The following is a 17,842-nucleotide window of genomic DNA, read 5'->3' on the forward strand; positions in this document are numbered from 1 at the left end:
TAGGGAAGAAAGATCAAGGAATAGGTTGAGAGTAGAGCTCAAGGAGGAGAGAAGGTTATCATGATGTGTTCTGCCATTTTTCCTGCCTAGTGAATTAGTTAGGTAGTCTGTTGGTAAAGTTTTTGTCAAAGAATAAATGGCACGCCGAGGCCTGTACTACTAGCTGCTTCTAGTACACAACAAGAAGGTCAACATATTGTAGATAGCACTACTGTTCAGGGATACAAAGGGGAATCATTTGTTTCGAGAAACGTCTATGTTACACTTTATGTACATAAGGATGCTGTCGAAAGCCTCTACAAAAGCTGCATCACTAGTCTTGGGATCTGCTGGACGTTCTGAGCGTGCATAGCACTCACTGGGACCGCAGATATCCCTTCTTTCCAAGCTTCGGTGTACCCCGACGGGTGCCCATACTTGCCCTCCTCGACTCCACGGAGGTACTCCTGTAGCGCTTTGAATCGCTCTTGTGTCTCGGGAAGATCACACTTCGTAGCCACAACGAACCAAGGTTTTGTATGGTTAGCCGGAAGGGCAAGCTCGGGAAGCCTGTCTTTCGACTGAGACAGACCAGGCTCATGGTCTGCTTGTAGCTCTGGTAAACCGCGCATCGGTGGGTTCCAAGTCAGGTCATCGTCGCTCTCATTAGGGCTAGGGTCCATATCGCGCAGCTCTTCGTATTTTCCGAGCTCATTCCATAGTTCTTGCAGCTCCTCGACTGGATCTCCGGCACTAAGATCGACCACAAAAGCTAGGATACCTGCTCGCTCAATATGTTTCAAGAACCCTAAGCCCAAGCCACGGTCCAAATGCGCACCCTTAATCAATCCCGGGATATCCGCGATGGTGAACCGTTTCCGCGGGGGCTTGTTCTTCACCTCAACCAAGGGCCGTCCTTTGTCGTTGTCAATGACCACTGTCCCAATGTTGGGCTCAAGCGTAGTAAATGCCCAGTTCCCAATACGAGTCCGGCTATTCGTCAGTGACCGAAGCAACGTACTTTTTCCAGCATTCGGCTTGCCGACCAATCCGACATCCGCAAGAATTTTGAGCTCAAACTCCAGCTCCAAGCGCTTGCCACCCTCTCCACGCGATGCGAACCTAGGCCGAGGGTGTTCACGAGAGACCCAGTGCGGGTTCCCCAAGCCCCCAACGCCCCCTGCGGCCAGCAGAACTGGCTTGTCCATATGTTGCGAGAGATCCAGGTATATAGGTGCGCGCGGCTCGAGGGCGGCAATGTTCTGTCTTCGTGGCGGATTGCTCGGAAACACGGTCGTCAGGAAATCCGACGGATTCGCCCCGGGGTAAAGAACCCAGCGATCGTGACGGATAGGTTGGAAGTCGACATCATCCGATTCTTCTATGTCCAAGCCCGACTCTTTCTTCTCCTTCTCCTTTTGTTTCTTCATCTTCCTCTCCAGCGCACGCCGTCGCTGTTCCTCAGCGACAGGGTCGTATCGGTCAAATTCGCGCACTACCGTGCCCACAGGGACCTGTATCAGGACGTCATCGCCACGTTTACCTCCCTTGCTCTTACCCTGACCGTTCTTGCCTCGGGTAGCTCTGATCACTCCACTCCGAGCAAGTTTGTGCAGGCTAGTGAGGCCTTCAATGGCCTGGATGTAGACGCTTCCGCCGGTGCCGCCATCACCACCATTCGGAGGTCCCTCGGGGATGTACTTTTCTCGCTGAAACGAGACACAGCCGTGGCCACCACTGCCGGCATGAATTGTTGAGCGGCATCTGTCCTGGAAGATAAACCGGGAGTAGTCTTCGGGAGACGGGTTGAGGTGCGAAGGAGGATCGCTGGCGGCGGTCTCCTCTAACGATTCATTTGAGCTGGAATCCTTAGTGTATGCGCGACGGGCAATGTAGAGTGCGCCGGGCCGTTTTGAAAAAGGACAGCGACAAACGCCTCGTTTGGAGAGCAAGTTGGTCAAGGTTCGGAGGCTCGTTCGTGGAGTCGCCATTGTATGTAATACTAGGTGTCGCTCATCCTGCAACGATGACCAAATCGCGCTGCAGTCAAGTGAAACAATTGGGCAAGCTGAGAATCAAGATTCTCATGTTCTCTACAGTTATGTCGCGCCCATGACGCTCTATCCATCCAGCTCCGCCAGGCTTTTTTATGTCATGTGATTTGCTTATCTACCGTACACGTGATGATAAGATCTTATCTTCTCGTCCTCCCAACTCCCATGGCATAGCTGCCTGCCAATGACCTGCTGAATCTTACTAAATGAGAAGATGGCTACACCTCTAGTTGGCGCTGTCTAAATGAACAACGCGACAATCATCCTACCCAGCTCATCGATGAAGCCAGTGCCAGTACGAGTCGGGATCGTGACACCTAGCGCTGATGATGTCTCGTTTCAGAGTGAGTTTTGCCTCAACTTTCGCCTCAGCTTATCTATCCACATAGATGACGCATTCTGACTCTAACATTCGTGGCTCCTCGATTCCCCCACGCGGCTTGGAAGGGTCGGCAAGATAACTTGAGTCTGACACGATAGACCAACAGGTGCATCGCCCACCGAGGCACTTGATTTGGGCTGACTCTTCATGGCAAGGCGTCTTTCCACGACGCATCGCTTGATACGTTCAGCTTTGATGGACTACTTGGCCAGAGACATATGTGTATCCAGCCTATACCAACCAGCCATACCTGGTGGGTATGCCTGCTGCGGGTAGCTGCGCGCATAAGGATGTGCTCTGTACAGAGCCGACGGTAAAAAAACGGGATTGTGCCGCGCCTTCTCAGAGCCCAACTGTTCATAATCTCCATGCCCAGCGAGGCTGGAGCAAAGTGAACTCATTTTAAGACCTCCTGAGCCAGCAGACCGGTAAGGCGGCGTGGCGCCGTGCCGTGCATTGTGTCTGACACAGTCTGAGCAGGTGGGCTCCATTTTCGATACTCTTTGAGAAAAGGTCTAGACTCGTTATTCAAGGTTCAAAAGCCGTAACAATAAAGGAGAGCTCAGGTGCGGCGATTCTTTTCACAAAGCATATTGTGCGGTCTAGGCCTCGACGCTTTCGTACGCAGATCAACTTTGTCCGCAGTAGATTAAATCGACATATCTGTTGACAGGATTTCGATGAAGGAAAAGAGCCGCCGCATTGGACAGGTGGAAGAAGGCCATTCAATCCTTCGGCGAAGTAGCGTTCAACTAGTAAACCCGCGAGGCATTCCAGATGTGACTCCGCGTCGATGCTCACCGATTATAGAATCATGTTTAGGTACGTACTTTGTAACGGTACTTCTGCCGCATCGGATTTCCGCATCCCCGTTATGTAAGGTACTTCCTGGATCCATCATCAAGGTTCGAGAGTGTCGACTAAAAACGCCACTCGCAGGGGCGTCTTCAAGTTCCAGTTTCGCCAGCCGCGGACGTGGCCCGGACTAAAATAAAAAGAGATCTGAAGATACTGGGACTTGGTTATTGGACGTGGGTGAAGTGTCTTACGAAGTATGAATGGGCGGAAAATGTATGTTAAGAGGCTGAACTGGGTGGTACTTTTGTCCCACGGCCGCTCGGCTCTCTTCCAACAAGAAGTAACGAGGTTCCTCCAAGTTGGAAAATGGCTAGATACGAGGTGCTGGATTGAGTATCCTCGATCAACTCCCGAGTTCTAGTTGTTTCTTGCCTCGCGTCATTCCGGTGGCAAGTTTTGTGCAGGTTTGCTCAAACCTGCCGTGATTTTGCTGTTGATTGTGACCAGCCAACGCCACAAGCAGAGCGCGGACATCTTCAAGCATCATGGAAACTTGCCTAGACGCATAGAGCCCGACATTGGTTGCCTAGAGCTTGACGCAGCACGAGTGAAGCCTGCAACTGATGATTGAGCAGATCTGGTTTCTTTGATCAAATTGTTCTTTCAGGGATCTAACACTCAAAAACTGCTCATTGGCCCTTCGGCGTTCGTCGATTGTAATCATCCGCTATGGTAGGTCCAAGTGCTGTCAAAGGAGATGTTGCACAACAGGAATAGTTGTACTACGCGTCTGCCCAGGTGGCATGAAGAGCCGAGACCGGACGTATGTCGGGATATACATGACAGTGAGTAGTGAATGCTCTGTGTACTCAGATACCGCATGCGTACGGCCGAATCTGCCTGATCCTTCCGATGTTTGGGTTGGAGTCTTCTAGACGGCTGGCATGTTTCGAATTGGGCAACAAATTCCAGCTGCCCAGATCGGGTGATGTCCAAGGCGCCATGGTGATAAATGAAACGTGCCCGTCTAGTAAGCCCGGTTCTCCAATAGAATGCATTGAACAAAGTGCTGGCACCAACACTAAGTGTTTCATGATAGGCTGGTCCATGAAATCAGAGGACACTTATCAATAGTGGAACAATCGTGATTTCAACATGAATGTTTTGAGTATGGAGACGCGCTCCATCCAGTGGCAGTGGTTAATACAGCGCCGAGCGGCCAGTCTTGTCAGCATGACTTCACTTAATTTGCATCTCATGACTCGTGGTTCCACAAACTGCTCTCACCGTATATCTATCCATTCGCAGACTGACCATCAATGCGTGTATCGGTTCGTCAAAGCGTCAAAGTACAGGTACTTTGGGAGTACCTTTTAATGCCGACGGGAGGAATCCAAACCTTGTACGGAGTACAGCATACGCAGATGCTGGCGCAATGCACGGTCTCAATTGAACATTTGCGGGTCTGGTGACTGCCTTTACACCAAAATCATGAATCATATCTTCATCGCGTCACTCGAGAAGACGGTTGGGCCCTCGATTATCGGTCCAATGCTTGCATGCAGGGTTGCATATGCCGGCTGACCGACACTTGGTCTAAATTCTGACGGGCAACTGAGAATATACAGGGCCTTCGAGGAGCAAACAAACTCCGCGTGATTTCATCATGATAGGGTGGAATAAATTAGGGGGCTCGACGAGCTTGCAACAGCAAGCGCTCTAGAGAATATCGTCATCTCGAATGAAAGGCAAGCATTGTCATTCCACGAAGAAGATGATGTCGAATGATCGTTCGCGACTTGTATCTCCCCGGCGTATAATTTCGGTACGCATGGGTAGCTTCGCTGCTTCAATCATCAATGGTTGAACTGATCCTTGCTTGATCCATCAATTGACAGGCGCCCCACGTTCATGAGGGACACATATGGAGTAGTTCACACCAAACGTTAGGCCTAACCAGGTTACCAGAAAGAAGAACGGCTTTACCGGTAGGACCGGGACTGCGGGAAATCTCCGGGTAAAAGTACCATCCTTGTGGCAGAAGTACTCCAAACTTGTTAAAAGTGAGATGAGATAGGCGCCGGTGACGTCTACAAGGATCGTCCAAATTCAGCTCCGTTTCAACGGGAATCCTTCAAGTGGGGGAGGCTAGTTGCTCACATGATCAAAAGGGGCGGACGGTAGCCGGTCAACGTGCTTGACTTCCGAAGGATGAGTGTCTAGACTCAAAGGGGTCAATGAAGCCAAAAGCCCATTATGATGGGCTGGCTGAGACTGGAGGAGTCTAGCATGACGGAAAGTTGAATCCGGCCACCGAAACCACGGTTGACTGAGACCTGGGATCCGCCCGGGGCATACGTTGGCTGTTTCCGATGGCCCATCCGCAAGGTGCGCCCAGCCTTGCCACAGGAGGCACCAATTCTGGCATCCACAGAGGACGGTGGACAACTGCGCCGCTGTTCTTACACAGCGACCACTACCAGGCGAGAGCTTCGCTGTTGATGTTGCCTACTGAGTAGTCCAAAAAAAACCTCATCCGTGGGAGTTGAAGCGAAGATGTCGCGCGGAGAACGAAGCAAGGGCAAGGGGCCCCGTCAAGTTCAAATTCAACTTCTTGAAGAGATCTATTTCTCCACCAGGGCCCACTTATTACATTGACAGTAAAAGTCAACTTCAGATCGCAAAGAACAGACCTCAGAGTACGGAGTAGATACGTACCTTTGGTCTAAAGTACAGTACTCAGTAGGTATGTATACGGACTCTTGAGTCTGCCTTCTATCTCAGTTGGTTATAGTGATAGGCACGGGGACGCGTGCTCCCCAGATAGGCCAACTGATATTCTAGTCTGGGAGCTCCGTGTTTCTGGAGTGTGACAGAGCCTCGGACTGTCGGCCGATAACGGTTGCCAGTTGGGTCTGCTAACCACTATGACAGCAAGAATAACCGCGATACCTCAATGGGATCTCGGGGAGCAATTCCTGTGAAGTGGACCAAAGAAAAAGGTTACCTTCGTACTCCGTACTTTGTAGATCGTACAAATGAATCTGTGGACTTTTTACAGATCAACAAGGGGCGCGGACGCCGGACACTGATGCGAACCCTGCATGGTCCTTTCAGAGCCCAGAGTTCGCTCATATGTACCGAATGTTTCCAGAACATCCGGCCTGTCGTGCTCGTCAAGGCTTCCTCCCATTTGACGAGCTCTCCGTTGCTTACGGAGGAGAGCTCGTCAAGTAAGCGCGTGTATGGCGGCCAAGTGTCGATTGATTGGATTTTTCGGCGGCCTACTCCAAGGTGGCCAGCAAAGCCTTGGTTGAAGTGTTGGATAACCTTCGACTCTCAATACACCATATCGAGGCCTTGAAGTCGATACCTTAAAAACGGCTCCATTTATCGAGAACATCCATCGACCCGACAGTTCGGCACTGTGGGCTGCATATTCCAGGCGATCCTTGATCCACTCAATGCGCTATCTTCACTGCTTCAGCAGCCCGCAACAGTCGTCACATGGCTCCATCGGTCGCAGTAGGTACTTGACGGCATCTTTGTGTTTCGAGGAAAACAACATCGGCACTGCCACCATTCTTGCGCGGAGTCAAGAAGTAATTGGCTAGACATCCCGTGATGACGGGTGCTGTCTCAAGGGCCCGAAAACACGAAGGATTCTGGAAACGTGCCGAACGAGATCTACAGTGGCATGTCCGTCCGGCGTCAAGTCACACATTGCTCGTCACTGCTGACTCGCATGCCAGGTAATCATCGCTTGTCTGCCGATTTGCGAGTCGGAGAATTGTCAAGGGGCCATGTGATAGAACAACAAGAGGAAGAGGCGTTGGTATGCGTTTCCGCTCCGAGGGCTACTGGGGAGTATTATTGCCCGTGTTTGTTTTCTCTTACCTCTACCACTACCTAGTAACAGAGAGTCAGCACGGACGTCATGAAATGTGGCAGCTTGCGAGTAATTTGCCTTGCATAAACCGTTAGGATGAACAACGGTTCTTCCGGGAGTCGGCGAGGGGCAGCCATGCCGCCGCCCTCACCGTATCTTCGACTCTGGTTTGCTGCAAGGCAGACAAGGACAAGGACCATTTTGGAGTATAGTTTACTGGGTAGCATGCAAGGCCACGCACAAACGTCAAATCACCCGCCGATTTTGTTTCTGCCCAAACCAGCTGCTGCCATGGCCTATGAGCAGTGTTGGAGGCGAAATAAACACGCGCCGACGATGCAGCAGAAAGTCAAGGACAAGCGTTTGCTTCTCACCGCTTACTGTCGGGCCGGGTTTCCTCCTCAACCGTGTTTGGTGCTCCCTTTCCCTCTGCAGCAGTCAGTTTAGCCAGTCACCTCATCGTGGCCTGATACCGACATCAACGATGACTCTCGACATGCAGACTGCATGTTCGTCTCATCGATTCCGAAACACTCGAATCGTCAACTGGGAACAGCAATCGCGCATAGTCCTCGCCATCGCTCACATGACCGGTACCTAACCATGCATACCTGCGCATCTCAACAGCACCGGCCGTCTTTCTTTCGCTTCCGGCACCTCCGAATGGATGCTGTTGTCGCAGCATTTCGAGTGGGAGGCCTAACATATGTGTCAACGGTTACCGCCAGGCAATGAGGGCTGTTTCATAAGTCTTGCGGCCCAAGGGACCTACCGTACTCTCTGCGGTTGTATAATAATATTGCAGCAAGCTTGTATGCGTGCAATGCATACAATGCAATCTCACAGCATGTCAGCAGGGCAAAACTTCGGCCCAGCAACTGATAAGGCGAACGTGTCCAATTTCTAGAGGCTTGGTACTGCCTCATTCGCGCCTTCTGTCAGGAGTCAGAGATATCTGCATTGACCCCGCTCGAATTACGGAAAGAACGCCGCATGTCTCGCGGTATAGCCGAGCCTCCAACTGGAGTGTCTTTCCCTATTGATTCGCATTAGGATCCCTGAGCCCCAATGAGCATTGCGCTTACCATTTCATCGATCTGGATACACTCACAAGGCCATACTCTTCATTTGCATGTTCCGCCCTGCCAAAGTCGGGCGGCTGTCTTATAGCAATGCGGGCCTATCACACCAGTACATGCACTCTACGTCGGGACAGGTCCGCCATAAGCGCTTGGCCAGATCACCTGCAGGGTTGCAGCCCATCGTTCGATCTTTTGTTTTCTGCCCCTCTTCTTCAACCTCGTTGAGCTCGCGTGGCTCCAGGATTGAGTTGCGCTAAGCCCAGGAACCTGCCCATAGCCATAGTGTATTCGCAGCTATCAGTGCGAGACCTATGGACTTGTTACTAGCAACTGCAGGGTTTCTGGATCATGTGAGCTATATGAATTGGTCGCTGAGCACAACGCCAACTGTCTACAGGGCGGCATGCAACAAGTCGCATGGAGCGTCGCCCCATGGACAATCCTCACAATCCTCGCTATTCGTTGACTATGAGATCTGCATTTGAGCTGCGCACTACTCCATAGGCCTATTGAGTTGCGGAGCATTGCCTTATGAATGACGTCAAATACCAATGGAAAAGGATTCCAGATCCTTACTAATATAGGTGATTTATACAGGCCCAGAAGAGTCAATATCAAAGCAACGGACAATCAGGTGCACGGATGAATAGACAACAGCTCATGTTGCATGGCCTGCTGAAAGCACAGCCGACAGGCGAATACTGTAAAGCTGTCTTGATTATCCCTGCAGCAAAGTTGTAGATGCTGCAATACCGCACCGCCTCCTCGCGTCGATCCATATAGGCTCGCAGGCTACTCAGTCCGGGATGGGATTACCGATCTACTTATTGTGCACAACCAGGGATTGCGAAGCCAATGGCATCCGATTCCCGGCGTATCTGATCGAGAGTGAAAGTTAAGAACAATAGAATGTGATGCATCGGTTGGTCTAGTCTCGATTACCCCTTTAGACATGGTCACCCACGCTAGACGTCAATCAATCTTTCCTCCGATCAGCCCGTTGGGCCCACTCCAGGCAAATGACGAAATCCCCGTTTCCAGGCCCTCACCGTGTGTACGGTCAAAGTGAAACTGGCATCTCGACTGCTCACTTCAGTACGGAGTAATATCAGACCCACGTTTTCAATCTGTCTCTGAATAATAATTCTGATCGTCACCTTTTGTTCCTCCTGACCTGCTCTAGCTTAGTCTACCGAATTCCTGGTTGGGTCCTGTTTGAGAGATTGCGGACATTCACCGCATCTTTCCCCTTTCTCCTAACAAGGCCTTTACACTCTTACCATCTTTGTTTGCTACGGAAATCAATCTTAAGGGACTCAATATATCCTTTTGGTGTCACAAGCACTTGGGCTTGGAGGGGATGGCTGTTTGCTGCCACTTTGGCCTCAAATCTTGGTCCGCTATCGCACTCCAATATAACTTACTGAACGTTCAAAGACGTGTCCTAAGATCTGGTTAACAAAGCCGTGGAGACAGAGCAAAAGGACCATTTCGAGCTTCCTTGGAACGGAGCGCTAAGAGGCTAGTGTGTTAGATCTATCATCTACACTAAAACCAGACTTCTGGAAAGCCGATCGTCCTTACAGCCTTTTAGCGCGCTTCTAACTCTCTCCTTGACTGTTCCCCGGAGCCGGCACTCAGGGCTTGATGGGTCAATCGCCGCCGCGGCTCCATTCACTTCCCCTTTTACCCATACTCATCCACACGTACAGAGTAGTCCACTCTTTGAACTCTTTGTTGCTCCTGTTGTGTAAGCCGTAGGCGCATTTGGCTGTCAACCGATATCCGGAGGTACCAGAAGATACCTAAGCGGCTAAGCCAATGAACCTCGGGGCACAGATGCTATACCCAACGGCAACAATTACGAACCCGACTCGGGATGAAATAATGAGGTACTCGTCACTTGATGCTCTCTACCCTCTGCTCATTGCTCAACCCTATTGGCTCCACCCCTTTTCAGGCTCAATCTTTTTGGTTTATTTTATTTTTCGATTTTTTGGATTTTCCCTGCTCCCCGTCTGTCGTACCCCATTATTTGCTTGGTGGGTTTCCTAGCCACAGCCAGTCGGGTTACTGCGATTCATCCCAGCACTCGTTCTCTGCCTCCACTCATTCTATCCTGAAGGTCCCAAGGAATCAAAATGCCATTTCCCAAAAAGATAAAAAAAAAAGCCCAGTCACAAAACCAGCCAGCGAGAAGCAGTGGATCCTTGATATTTCTCAACCTGTTTGCTCCTGCAACCTCCTGTGCTTTGTACAGCTGTTACCAAAATGGGCTCCATCGCTGGTGAGAAGCTCAACGGCTTCATCCATTTAATCTCCTTCCCGCCCTTGTTTGATCTTCCCTTCCCAGATTTTCCCCTTCCAATTCTCAAATACTTTGGCTCTTCCTCTCTTCCTCATACTTTAATACACCTTTCGCCTTCACCTACTTCACACTGTGCCGCTTTACCGTCAACTACACCTGCCTATCTACATTGAGTCGGTCAGTCCACTTGCAGCTTCACCTCGGGTTGTTTCTCTTCGGTCGTCAACAAGGTTTTGCGTTGTCGGATTCCCTTGCAGTCGTCACACAGTCTAGCAGTTCCCGCGCAAACAGCATCAAGGGAAGTTAGATCACAAAAAGCAACTCCCACAATATATAAAGATCAGCATACCACAGGAGGCGACATGCCGAAAGCCGCCTGACAATTGGTCAAGTTCGATTCACTATACCTGCGCATCGCATACCGCGTCGCGTACCGCATCCCTCTGCTTTTTCAGGCAGTACATTTCTCAAATCTAGCGACAATTCGTCGACCTCATTGATACCGACACAATGTTCAAACGACCAGCGTTTCTGCAGGGCCGACGACGAGAGGGGCGCAGTGATGATTGGTCCGCGTTCCCTATACGTCAACTTTTTGTGCTTGGTGAGTATACCTGTCACAAAATTCAAGCCGACTTGTCGTGCGGGTAGTGACTGCAACTGACCGTTACACAGCGCTTTGCCGCATATGCGAACCAATTGCCTTCATGTCAATTTTCCCGTACGTTTATCACATGGTGGAGTCCTTCCATGTCACAGACAACGATCGCAAGATTGCCCTATATGCCGGCTTGATCACTTCGTCCTTCACTTTCGCGGAATTCTCAGCCGGTATGTTTTGGGGTCGGATGAGCGACAGGATTGGTAGGAAGCCGGTCCTTGTCATGGGTCTGATTGGAACGGCCATTAGCATGATCGTGTTTGGGTTCGCTCCCAACCTAGCGACTGCCATGATTGCGCGAGCTTTGGGCGGCCTGTTAAACGGGAACATCGGAGTTCTCCAGACCACGGTTGCCGAAATCGTGACTGTCAAGGAACATCAACCACGCGCCTACTCGATCATGCCGTTCGTCTGGTGTTTGGGGTCCATTATTGGGCCTGCAATGGGCGGTGCGCTGTCACAACCGTGCCTGAACTATCCCCGGTTATTTTCGGGCGATTCTGTATTCAAAACGTTTCCGTTTCTGCTGCCCAACTTGGTCTGCGTCGTCGTCTTGGTGACGGGGGTCGTGGTTGGCTTGCTGTTCCTGGAGGAGACCCATCCGGAGAAGAAGCATCGTCGTGACCGTGGCTTGGAGTTGGGCAATTGGTTGATTGGCTGCTGTTCTCGCGTGCAAGATGTCAAAGCGGATTCAGCCGATGCAGGCTATTTTGACAACCCGCCAGCCTACCGGAGCACCGAAACTTCCCCTCGCTTGGGTCCAGTCATGGAAGATGAGGATATGTCCGAAGATGACGACATCGAAAAGCAGATGACCGGACAGTCCAGTGGGAAACCGAAGGCATTTACGAAGCAAGTTATCTTCAACATCATCGGATATGGAATCCTTGCATAGTATGTTTATGCCCCAAAAGTAGTTGCATGCTGACATGTCCATAGTCATAGTGTGTCTTTTGACCAGCTGATGCCTGTCTTCCTGAGCACGCCCAAATCCAACGAGGATGCCGTCTTACCCTTCAAGTTCACGGGTGGTTTAGGGTTATCGACAAAGACGATCGGCCTGATGCTGGCAGTGCAAGGCATTTACTCCATGATCGCACAGCTCTGGTTGTTCCCGTTTGTTGTTCGCCACTTTGGGACCCTACGCACCTTTCGCTTCGTTCTCCTCGTTTGGCCGCCACTTTATTTGCTCGTCCCGTATCTAATTCTCCTACCTGAGAAGCTTCAAATGGTCGCCGCATACGTCGCTCTGATCTGCAAGATCACCTTCCATGTCATTGCTTTCCCCTCCACTGCGATCCTGCTTGCCAACGCAGCGCCCTCTTCGAAGGTGCTTGGGTCTATCAACGGCGCTGCCGCCTCTACAGCCAGCCTCAGCCGCGCTTTTGGGCCGAGTGTAACCGGCTTTCTTCACTCAAAGGGCCTTGATAGCGGATACTCCGTCATCTCGTGGTGGGCCTGCGGTATTGTCTGCTTGATCGGTGCCATTCAGAGCTTCTGGATGGAGGAGTCCGAGCCCCAGCGGTTGGTTGATGAGGAGAAGCCTGAGTCGGACACGTCTCACGCCAGGGATGCTCTGCGGGGCTCGTTTACTGCGGACAAGGAAGATGGCACCGCGGAGGAAGTGCGAAGGTTGCTCTCTTCAGCACGAACTAGTGTCGACGAATTCGAAGTCCCCAGTTTAGCCGCCGACTCAAGACCTGTACGTGTGTAATCCGCCTGCATGTCTGCACATCAGCAGTTGGTTTGCCTTTATGAACATCATTTATCGTTTACATCTCCGTCTTATACCCGGCGACCACGTCGCCTCTTTCATTGTTCGCATTCCTCTCTTTTTGTTTTAGATCATGACTCAAGACTGGGCGGCGCTTAATAGACTGGATTTGAATGCATGCATGTACTGGGAATCAAAAGCATAAGTGACGGTGTCACTTCTTTCGTCTGGGCGGAATCGTTCTATCGAGGCATTTGTTGATGGGTCTTTGTCAATTTTCATTATGCATCCTGGAGGAAGTTTGCCTTGTTGTCTTAGCACTACCATTCAAGCACAATTTCATAGATGGGAAGGCTGCTATTGTGTTATTATTGCCTGACCAAATTGTTTGCTCAAGTATCCCATCCCTACTAGCACATCTGCCACCAGCCTCTCGCAGCCAGCTCAGCATTCTCTGGAGTAGCCTTCATCGACAGTGCGGGGTCGGTCTGATAACACTCAGTATTAAGGCAGCATACTTTTATCCCAAAATACTCGAATCCTGATATCAAAAACCGTCACCGATCGAAAGGATTTATATGGCAAGATATGGGTTTCGAATCTTCGATATCTGACTCGATCGCATCTTCAAATGAACTGGAATTGCGTCCCGCATTTGCTTATCAGTAGCCAATGGTGGCTCTGTTTTTTGGGGATCACGTGCAGAGGCTCGTCTCTTTCCACTTTCGGGGATTGTCTCAAATCATATTTCGAGGGCTATTATCAGTGCCAGACCACTGCCGGATTGCTGTCATCATATATATACTCTCATTGCGCAAATCCGAACTCCTGGGCGAACCGTTGGGCCTTGAGCTAGACCAACCGAGGTACCTAGAGTAGTTTACCCCCACGCATATCTTAGTGGAGATTACGGTACAGCCAGGCAAAGAGATCTTTCAAATCGAAATCTCCACCAGCAGCAGGCCTGTCAGTGTCCAGGGATTTGTCGCGAACTGCCTGACTCGGGGCTGTCGTTCTTCGCTCCTGCGTATCTCTATTCCTCTCCGCTTCTCGGCACTTTGATATCATTCTCTTCTGCTCAACCTTGTCCTGGTGGTTGCGGGCTTCCCGTCATGCGCTACATTTGCGCTTCGCATTGCCGCCAGAATCGCCCTCGCGCTGACTCTGGTCTCGGAGAATTTTAAACATTGAATGAGAAGCAGACTACGCGATATCGCGGCGACTATCTGTCGATAAGTTCTCTCTGCCACTATCTACAGGGCTGTGAAGCACGCGCTAGACTAGCGACGTACCTAATCAATCGCCTACATGCGTGCTGACCAAGATCAATATACTACAACAACACTTACTACAAATCACTCCAGACTTTCCTGCCGAGACATGGTGGAACATTTGCGCCACCGGCCAGCACACCTTCCTCCGTTATGTTGAACCCCAGTACGTCCGCCCCGGCCGCTGGAAGTGGAAGAAAACGCCCGCACCCCATAGCCGAGTCAGGCCCTGTTCCCCCGCCAGACGTACCGGTACAACAAGTGCAACACCCACTTAGCGAAGCCGCTGCCTCTACCTCCGCGGCGAATTCGTCCTCCTCCTTTCGAAACGTCTCTGCGTGCAATCGGTGTAGGCAGAGAAAAAACAGATGCGATCAGCGACTACCACGATGTCAGGCCTGCGAGAAGGCGGGGGTTCATTGCGTTGGCTATGACCCAATAACGAAGCGCGAGATTCCCCGCAGCTATGTCTACTTCCTCGAGTCAAGGGTTGCGTACCTCGAAAAGGTACTGATGGACAATGGGATTGGCTTCAATGAGGCCGTGGCCTTTGATGAGGAGGAAGCTGTCAAGATGGAAGCGGGTTATGAAGCATATGCGGCTCCTCCAAATGCATCCGCCGCTGGCGAGGGTTCCGGATTCGACGGAATTGACAAGATGGTGCGAGTAAAAAAGGAACCCCTGGCCGCCAGTGACGACTCCAAAGGCAATCCTGCAGATAAGGAAGACAACTGGCGAATACAAAATCTCGTTTCGAATATCGGGATGGTCTCTGTGCAAGGAACCTCGGATCCGCGCTATCTGGGCTCGACTTCTGGGATCTCGTTCGCTCGGGTTGTTTTCGCCGCCGTGAAAAGCTCAGTCCCGGGCGACCTCCCTCGGGGGACTCGCCCCAAAGAGCGTCTACCCCATAGCGCCACGGGTACTGAAGGTAGCATCGCGCGAGACTCGTTCTTTGGTTTACAGACACGGCCGATGATGGAGTGCGCGGCATTCCCCGACAGAGAATTGGCAGAACGACTGGCGGATCTCTATTTCGAGCATGCGAACCCGCAAATACCCATCGTTCACCGCGTGGACTTTATGGAGCTACTTGACCGTACGTATTCCATGGACGAAAAAGATCGCTCACCGCGCAGTCTGTACTTTCTCAACATCGTCTTTGCCATCGGATCCGGGATCATATTCGAAGACAAACCAGCAGATGAACAAAAAGAGGGTGGTGACCATTCTCCATTGGCAACCAAAAGACAGCGCTTGTCGAGCCATCAGTATCAGCCAGAAGAATACCATGCCTCTGCAATTGTTCACTTAGAATCCTTCTTATCGACATCTTCAACAACCGACGGCTTCGGTGCCCTGGAGGAGCTCCAGGCGGTTCTCCTCCTTGCCAGCTTTGCACTACTTCGTCCCGTGGCTCCTGGCCTTTGGTATATCGTCGGTGTTGCAATGCGTCTTGCAGTCGACCTTGGCCTTCATTATGAAGATGGAGCAGGTATCGATGCGCCTGATGTCAACAATAAAAACAGTAAAGGGAAGCTGTCCGAGCGCGGCCGTCGGGAATGGGTGCGCGACTTCCGTCGGCGATTGTGGTGGTGTTGCTACAGCTTTGACCGTCTAGTCAGCTGCTGCGTTGGTCGTCCGTTCGGCATTAGTGACCAGGCCATAAGCACCGAATTCCCCTCCATCCTGGAAGACCAATATATCACAAAATCAGGAATAATTAAAGCGCCCGAAGGCGCCCCCAGTTATAAACACTCTGCCTTCCACTACTTTAAGCTGCGGGTACTACAGTCGGAAATTCAAGACGTCCTGCAGCACCAGCAGGCCCGATTCGCCCGGCAACGGGGTCCACATGGCGCCAGGAGCTTCATGCGCCTCGATGTTGTGTCACCATTTCTCCAAGGATTCGACTCATTTCGTTCGTGGCGAAGGGACGTTGACCGGCGGCTGTTAGAGTGGAAGAACAGTGCACCGATGCCCTCGGAAAACGGTGTGAGGTTTCCACTTGAGTTCCTAGAGCTGAACTATTGGCAGGCGGTTATCATGCTTTATCAGCAAAGTCTCACTGTCCCTGCCGAGTTGGCTGATGAGCTCTCTCCTGCCGAGGATGTTTCCAGTCCTCTTCCTCCGGAGGAGGAGGACGAGCACGATATTTACTACAAGGTGGCCGAGGCTGGGCAGAAGGTTATACGAATATATCGCCAGATGCATCGCGTGCGCTTAGTCAACTATACGTATCTGGCTACCCATCACATCTTCATGGCAGGTAAGGAGCCCGGCGTCTGTAGGCTGGTCAAGTACTCACAAGATTTAGGAATTTCGTTCCTTTATGCAATCTGGCACTCGCCATACGTACGAAGCCGTTTGGTATGTTTACTTCAGTTTGTACGCCTCCAAATTTTAACTTTCTTAGACACTTGATGAAGTGGACTTCACAGTCCTTGCGGCGACATCTGTACTTGGAGACCTCATGTACAAGTGCCCACCCGCGGAAGCTTGCCGTGACGCATTTGAGCGAATGAGTAAGGCGACAGTCGAAATGAGCCTCTCTACTACTGGGTTCGGGCCACAAGTTGATCTGAGCCGGATCAATCCGCAAAGACAACCCAGTACGACGCATTCCAGATCAACAGCAAGCAGACAGCGGCAACGACAGAGTGCGTCTCGGCGACAGATGCAAATGAGACAGGCTCGTCCGGTACCGAGATTCGACATGAACCTTGAAGATCTCTTTGGCGACAGCCGTGCACTCGCTGAGAGGCAAGGCGGCGGCGGTGGTATGGCCTACCACCCTATCGCCGACAATTCGGATCCAAATTTCGCACGACCTAACCCCCAGCGTAATCCATCCATGGAATACTACGGCGCTTTCGACAATCCCGTCTCTCCACAGCAGCCTCAACCACAACCACAATACTACTACAACAACTCCCCCCAGCAAAGCGGATCACCAGGCAGCGTCGTTGCAGCCAGCGGTCTCTCGACATATCAAGCAACACCTACAGAGCAGGAAAACCCCGCTGGCATGGGCCTCGATTACTTGGATTATGACCCAGCAGGGGTCGAGCGCCAAATGTCCATGGGGTCTGACGAGAACTCGGACTATAAATACCAGAACGGCGCGCAGTCACTGGGCCATGGGGCAGGTCATAATTTCGGGATTGATTTGGGCTTTGGCATGGCGGTTGATTTCCAGCATGACTGGAGTGAGAATGCTAATTATGATTTACTCGAGGGGTACTTCTTTGGTGGTGGCGGGGCGCCAGGGCAGGGGCATGGACATGGCTCAGGTATATAGATCTCTTCTCTTGTTCATTTTGATGTACTCCATGTCCTTGGCTGTTAAGGATCGCGGGCAAAGAATCGATGGGCTTTAAAAGGACTGGGTGAACGATCTTATGAAGTCGTTATCGTTATATACCTACATTATGTGATATCTTTGGTTGCAGTATATATTTCTGCCAGGTTGCAGCTCAAGCCTAGATAAGCAGCCAATCGACGATATCCGGACCAGTGATGATGCAAATTGGGCAGCAAGGGTGAAGCTGCGCTGCGGGCGGTTTTGTTGGCGGCAGATCGACCAACATAGATTCTTCTGACAAGGATCGCCTGTCCAGTCTTTCAGGCTCTTCCTGCCCTGTGGCTGATTTAAAGTCCGCGGGACAGCGCATTCATCTAGGTAGTGTCCTCTCGCTCAGATT

The 17,842-nt window shown here is 51.3% G+C and overlaps 3 protein-coding genes across 3 annotated transcripts; 2 read left to right on the plus strand and 1 right to left on the minus strand.

The window, feature by feature from the left end:
• Nucleotides 1-296: 296 nt before the first annotated feature.
• Nucleotides 297-1,970, minus strand: DSM5745_01939 (GTP-binding protein Obg; the record flags this gene model as incomplete). The annotated part of the gene is made up of 1 exon (XM_026743955.1): nucleotides 297-1,970. One exon carries the CDS (start codon nucleotides 1,968-1,970, stop codon nucleotides 297-299), a length of 1,674 nt encoding a protein of 557 aa, XP_026607118.1.
• Nucleotides 1,971-11,002: 9,032 nt separating this feature from the next.
• Nucleotides 11,003-12,867, plus strand: DSM5745_01940 (MFS transporter; the record flags this gene model as incomplete). Its single annotated transcript, XM_026743956.1, has 3 exons — nucleotides 11,003-11,096; nucleotides 11,168-12,047; nucleotides 12,093-12,867. The coding sequence occupies 3 exons, from the start codon at nucleotides 11,003-11,005 to the stop codon at nucleotides 12,865-12,867; spliced, it is 1,749 nt and encodes a 582-aa protein (XP_026607119.1).
• Nucleotides 12,868-14,291: 1,424 nt separating this feature from the next.
• DSM5745_01941 (Zn(II)2Cys6 transcription factor) lies at nucleotides 14,292-17,439 on the plus strand (the record flags this gene model as incomplete). The annotated part of the gene is made up of 3 exons (XM_026743957.1): nucleotides 14,292-16,407; nucleotides 16,456-16,508; nucleotides 16,555-17,439. 3 exons carry the CDS (start codon nucleotides 14,292-14,294, stop codon nucleotides 17,437-17,439), a joined length of 3,054 nt encoding a protein of 1,017 aa, XP_026607120.1.
• Nucleotides 17,440-17,842: the final 403 nt, after the last annotated feature.

This window comes from Aspergillus mulundensis (assembly GCF_003369625.1).
Source record: "Aspergillus mulundensis strain DSM 5745 chromosome Unknown scaffold_1, whole genome shotgun sequence".
NCBI classification, from domain to species: Eukaryota; Fungi; Ascomycota; class Eurotiomycetes; order Eurotiales; family Aspergillaceae; genus Aspergillus; species Aspergillus mulundensis.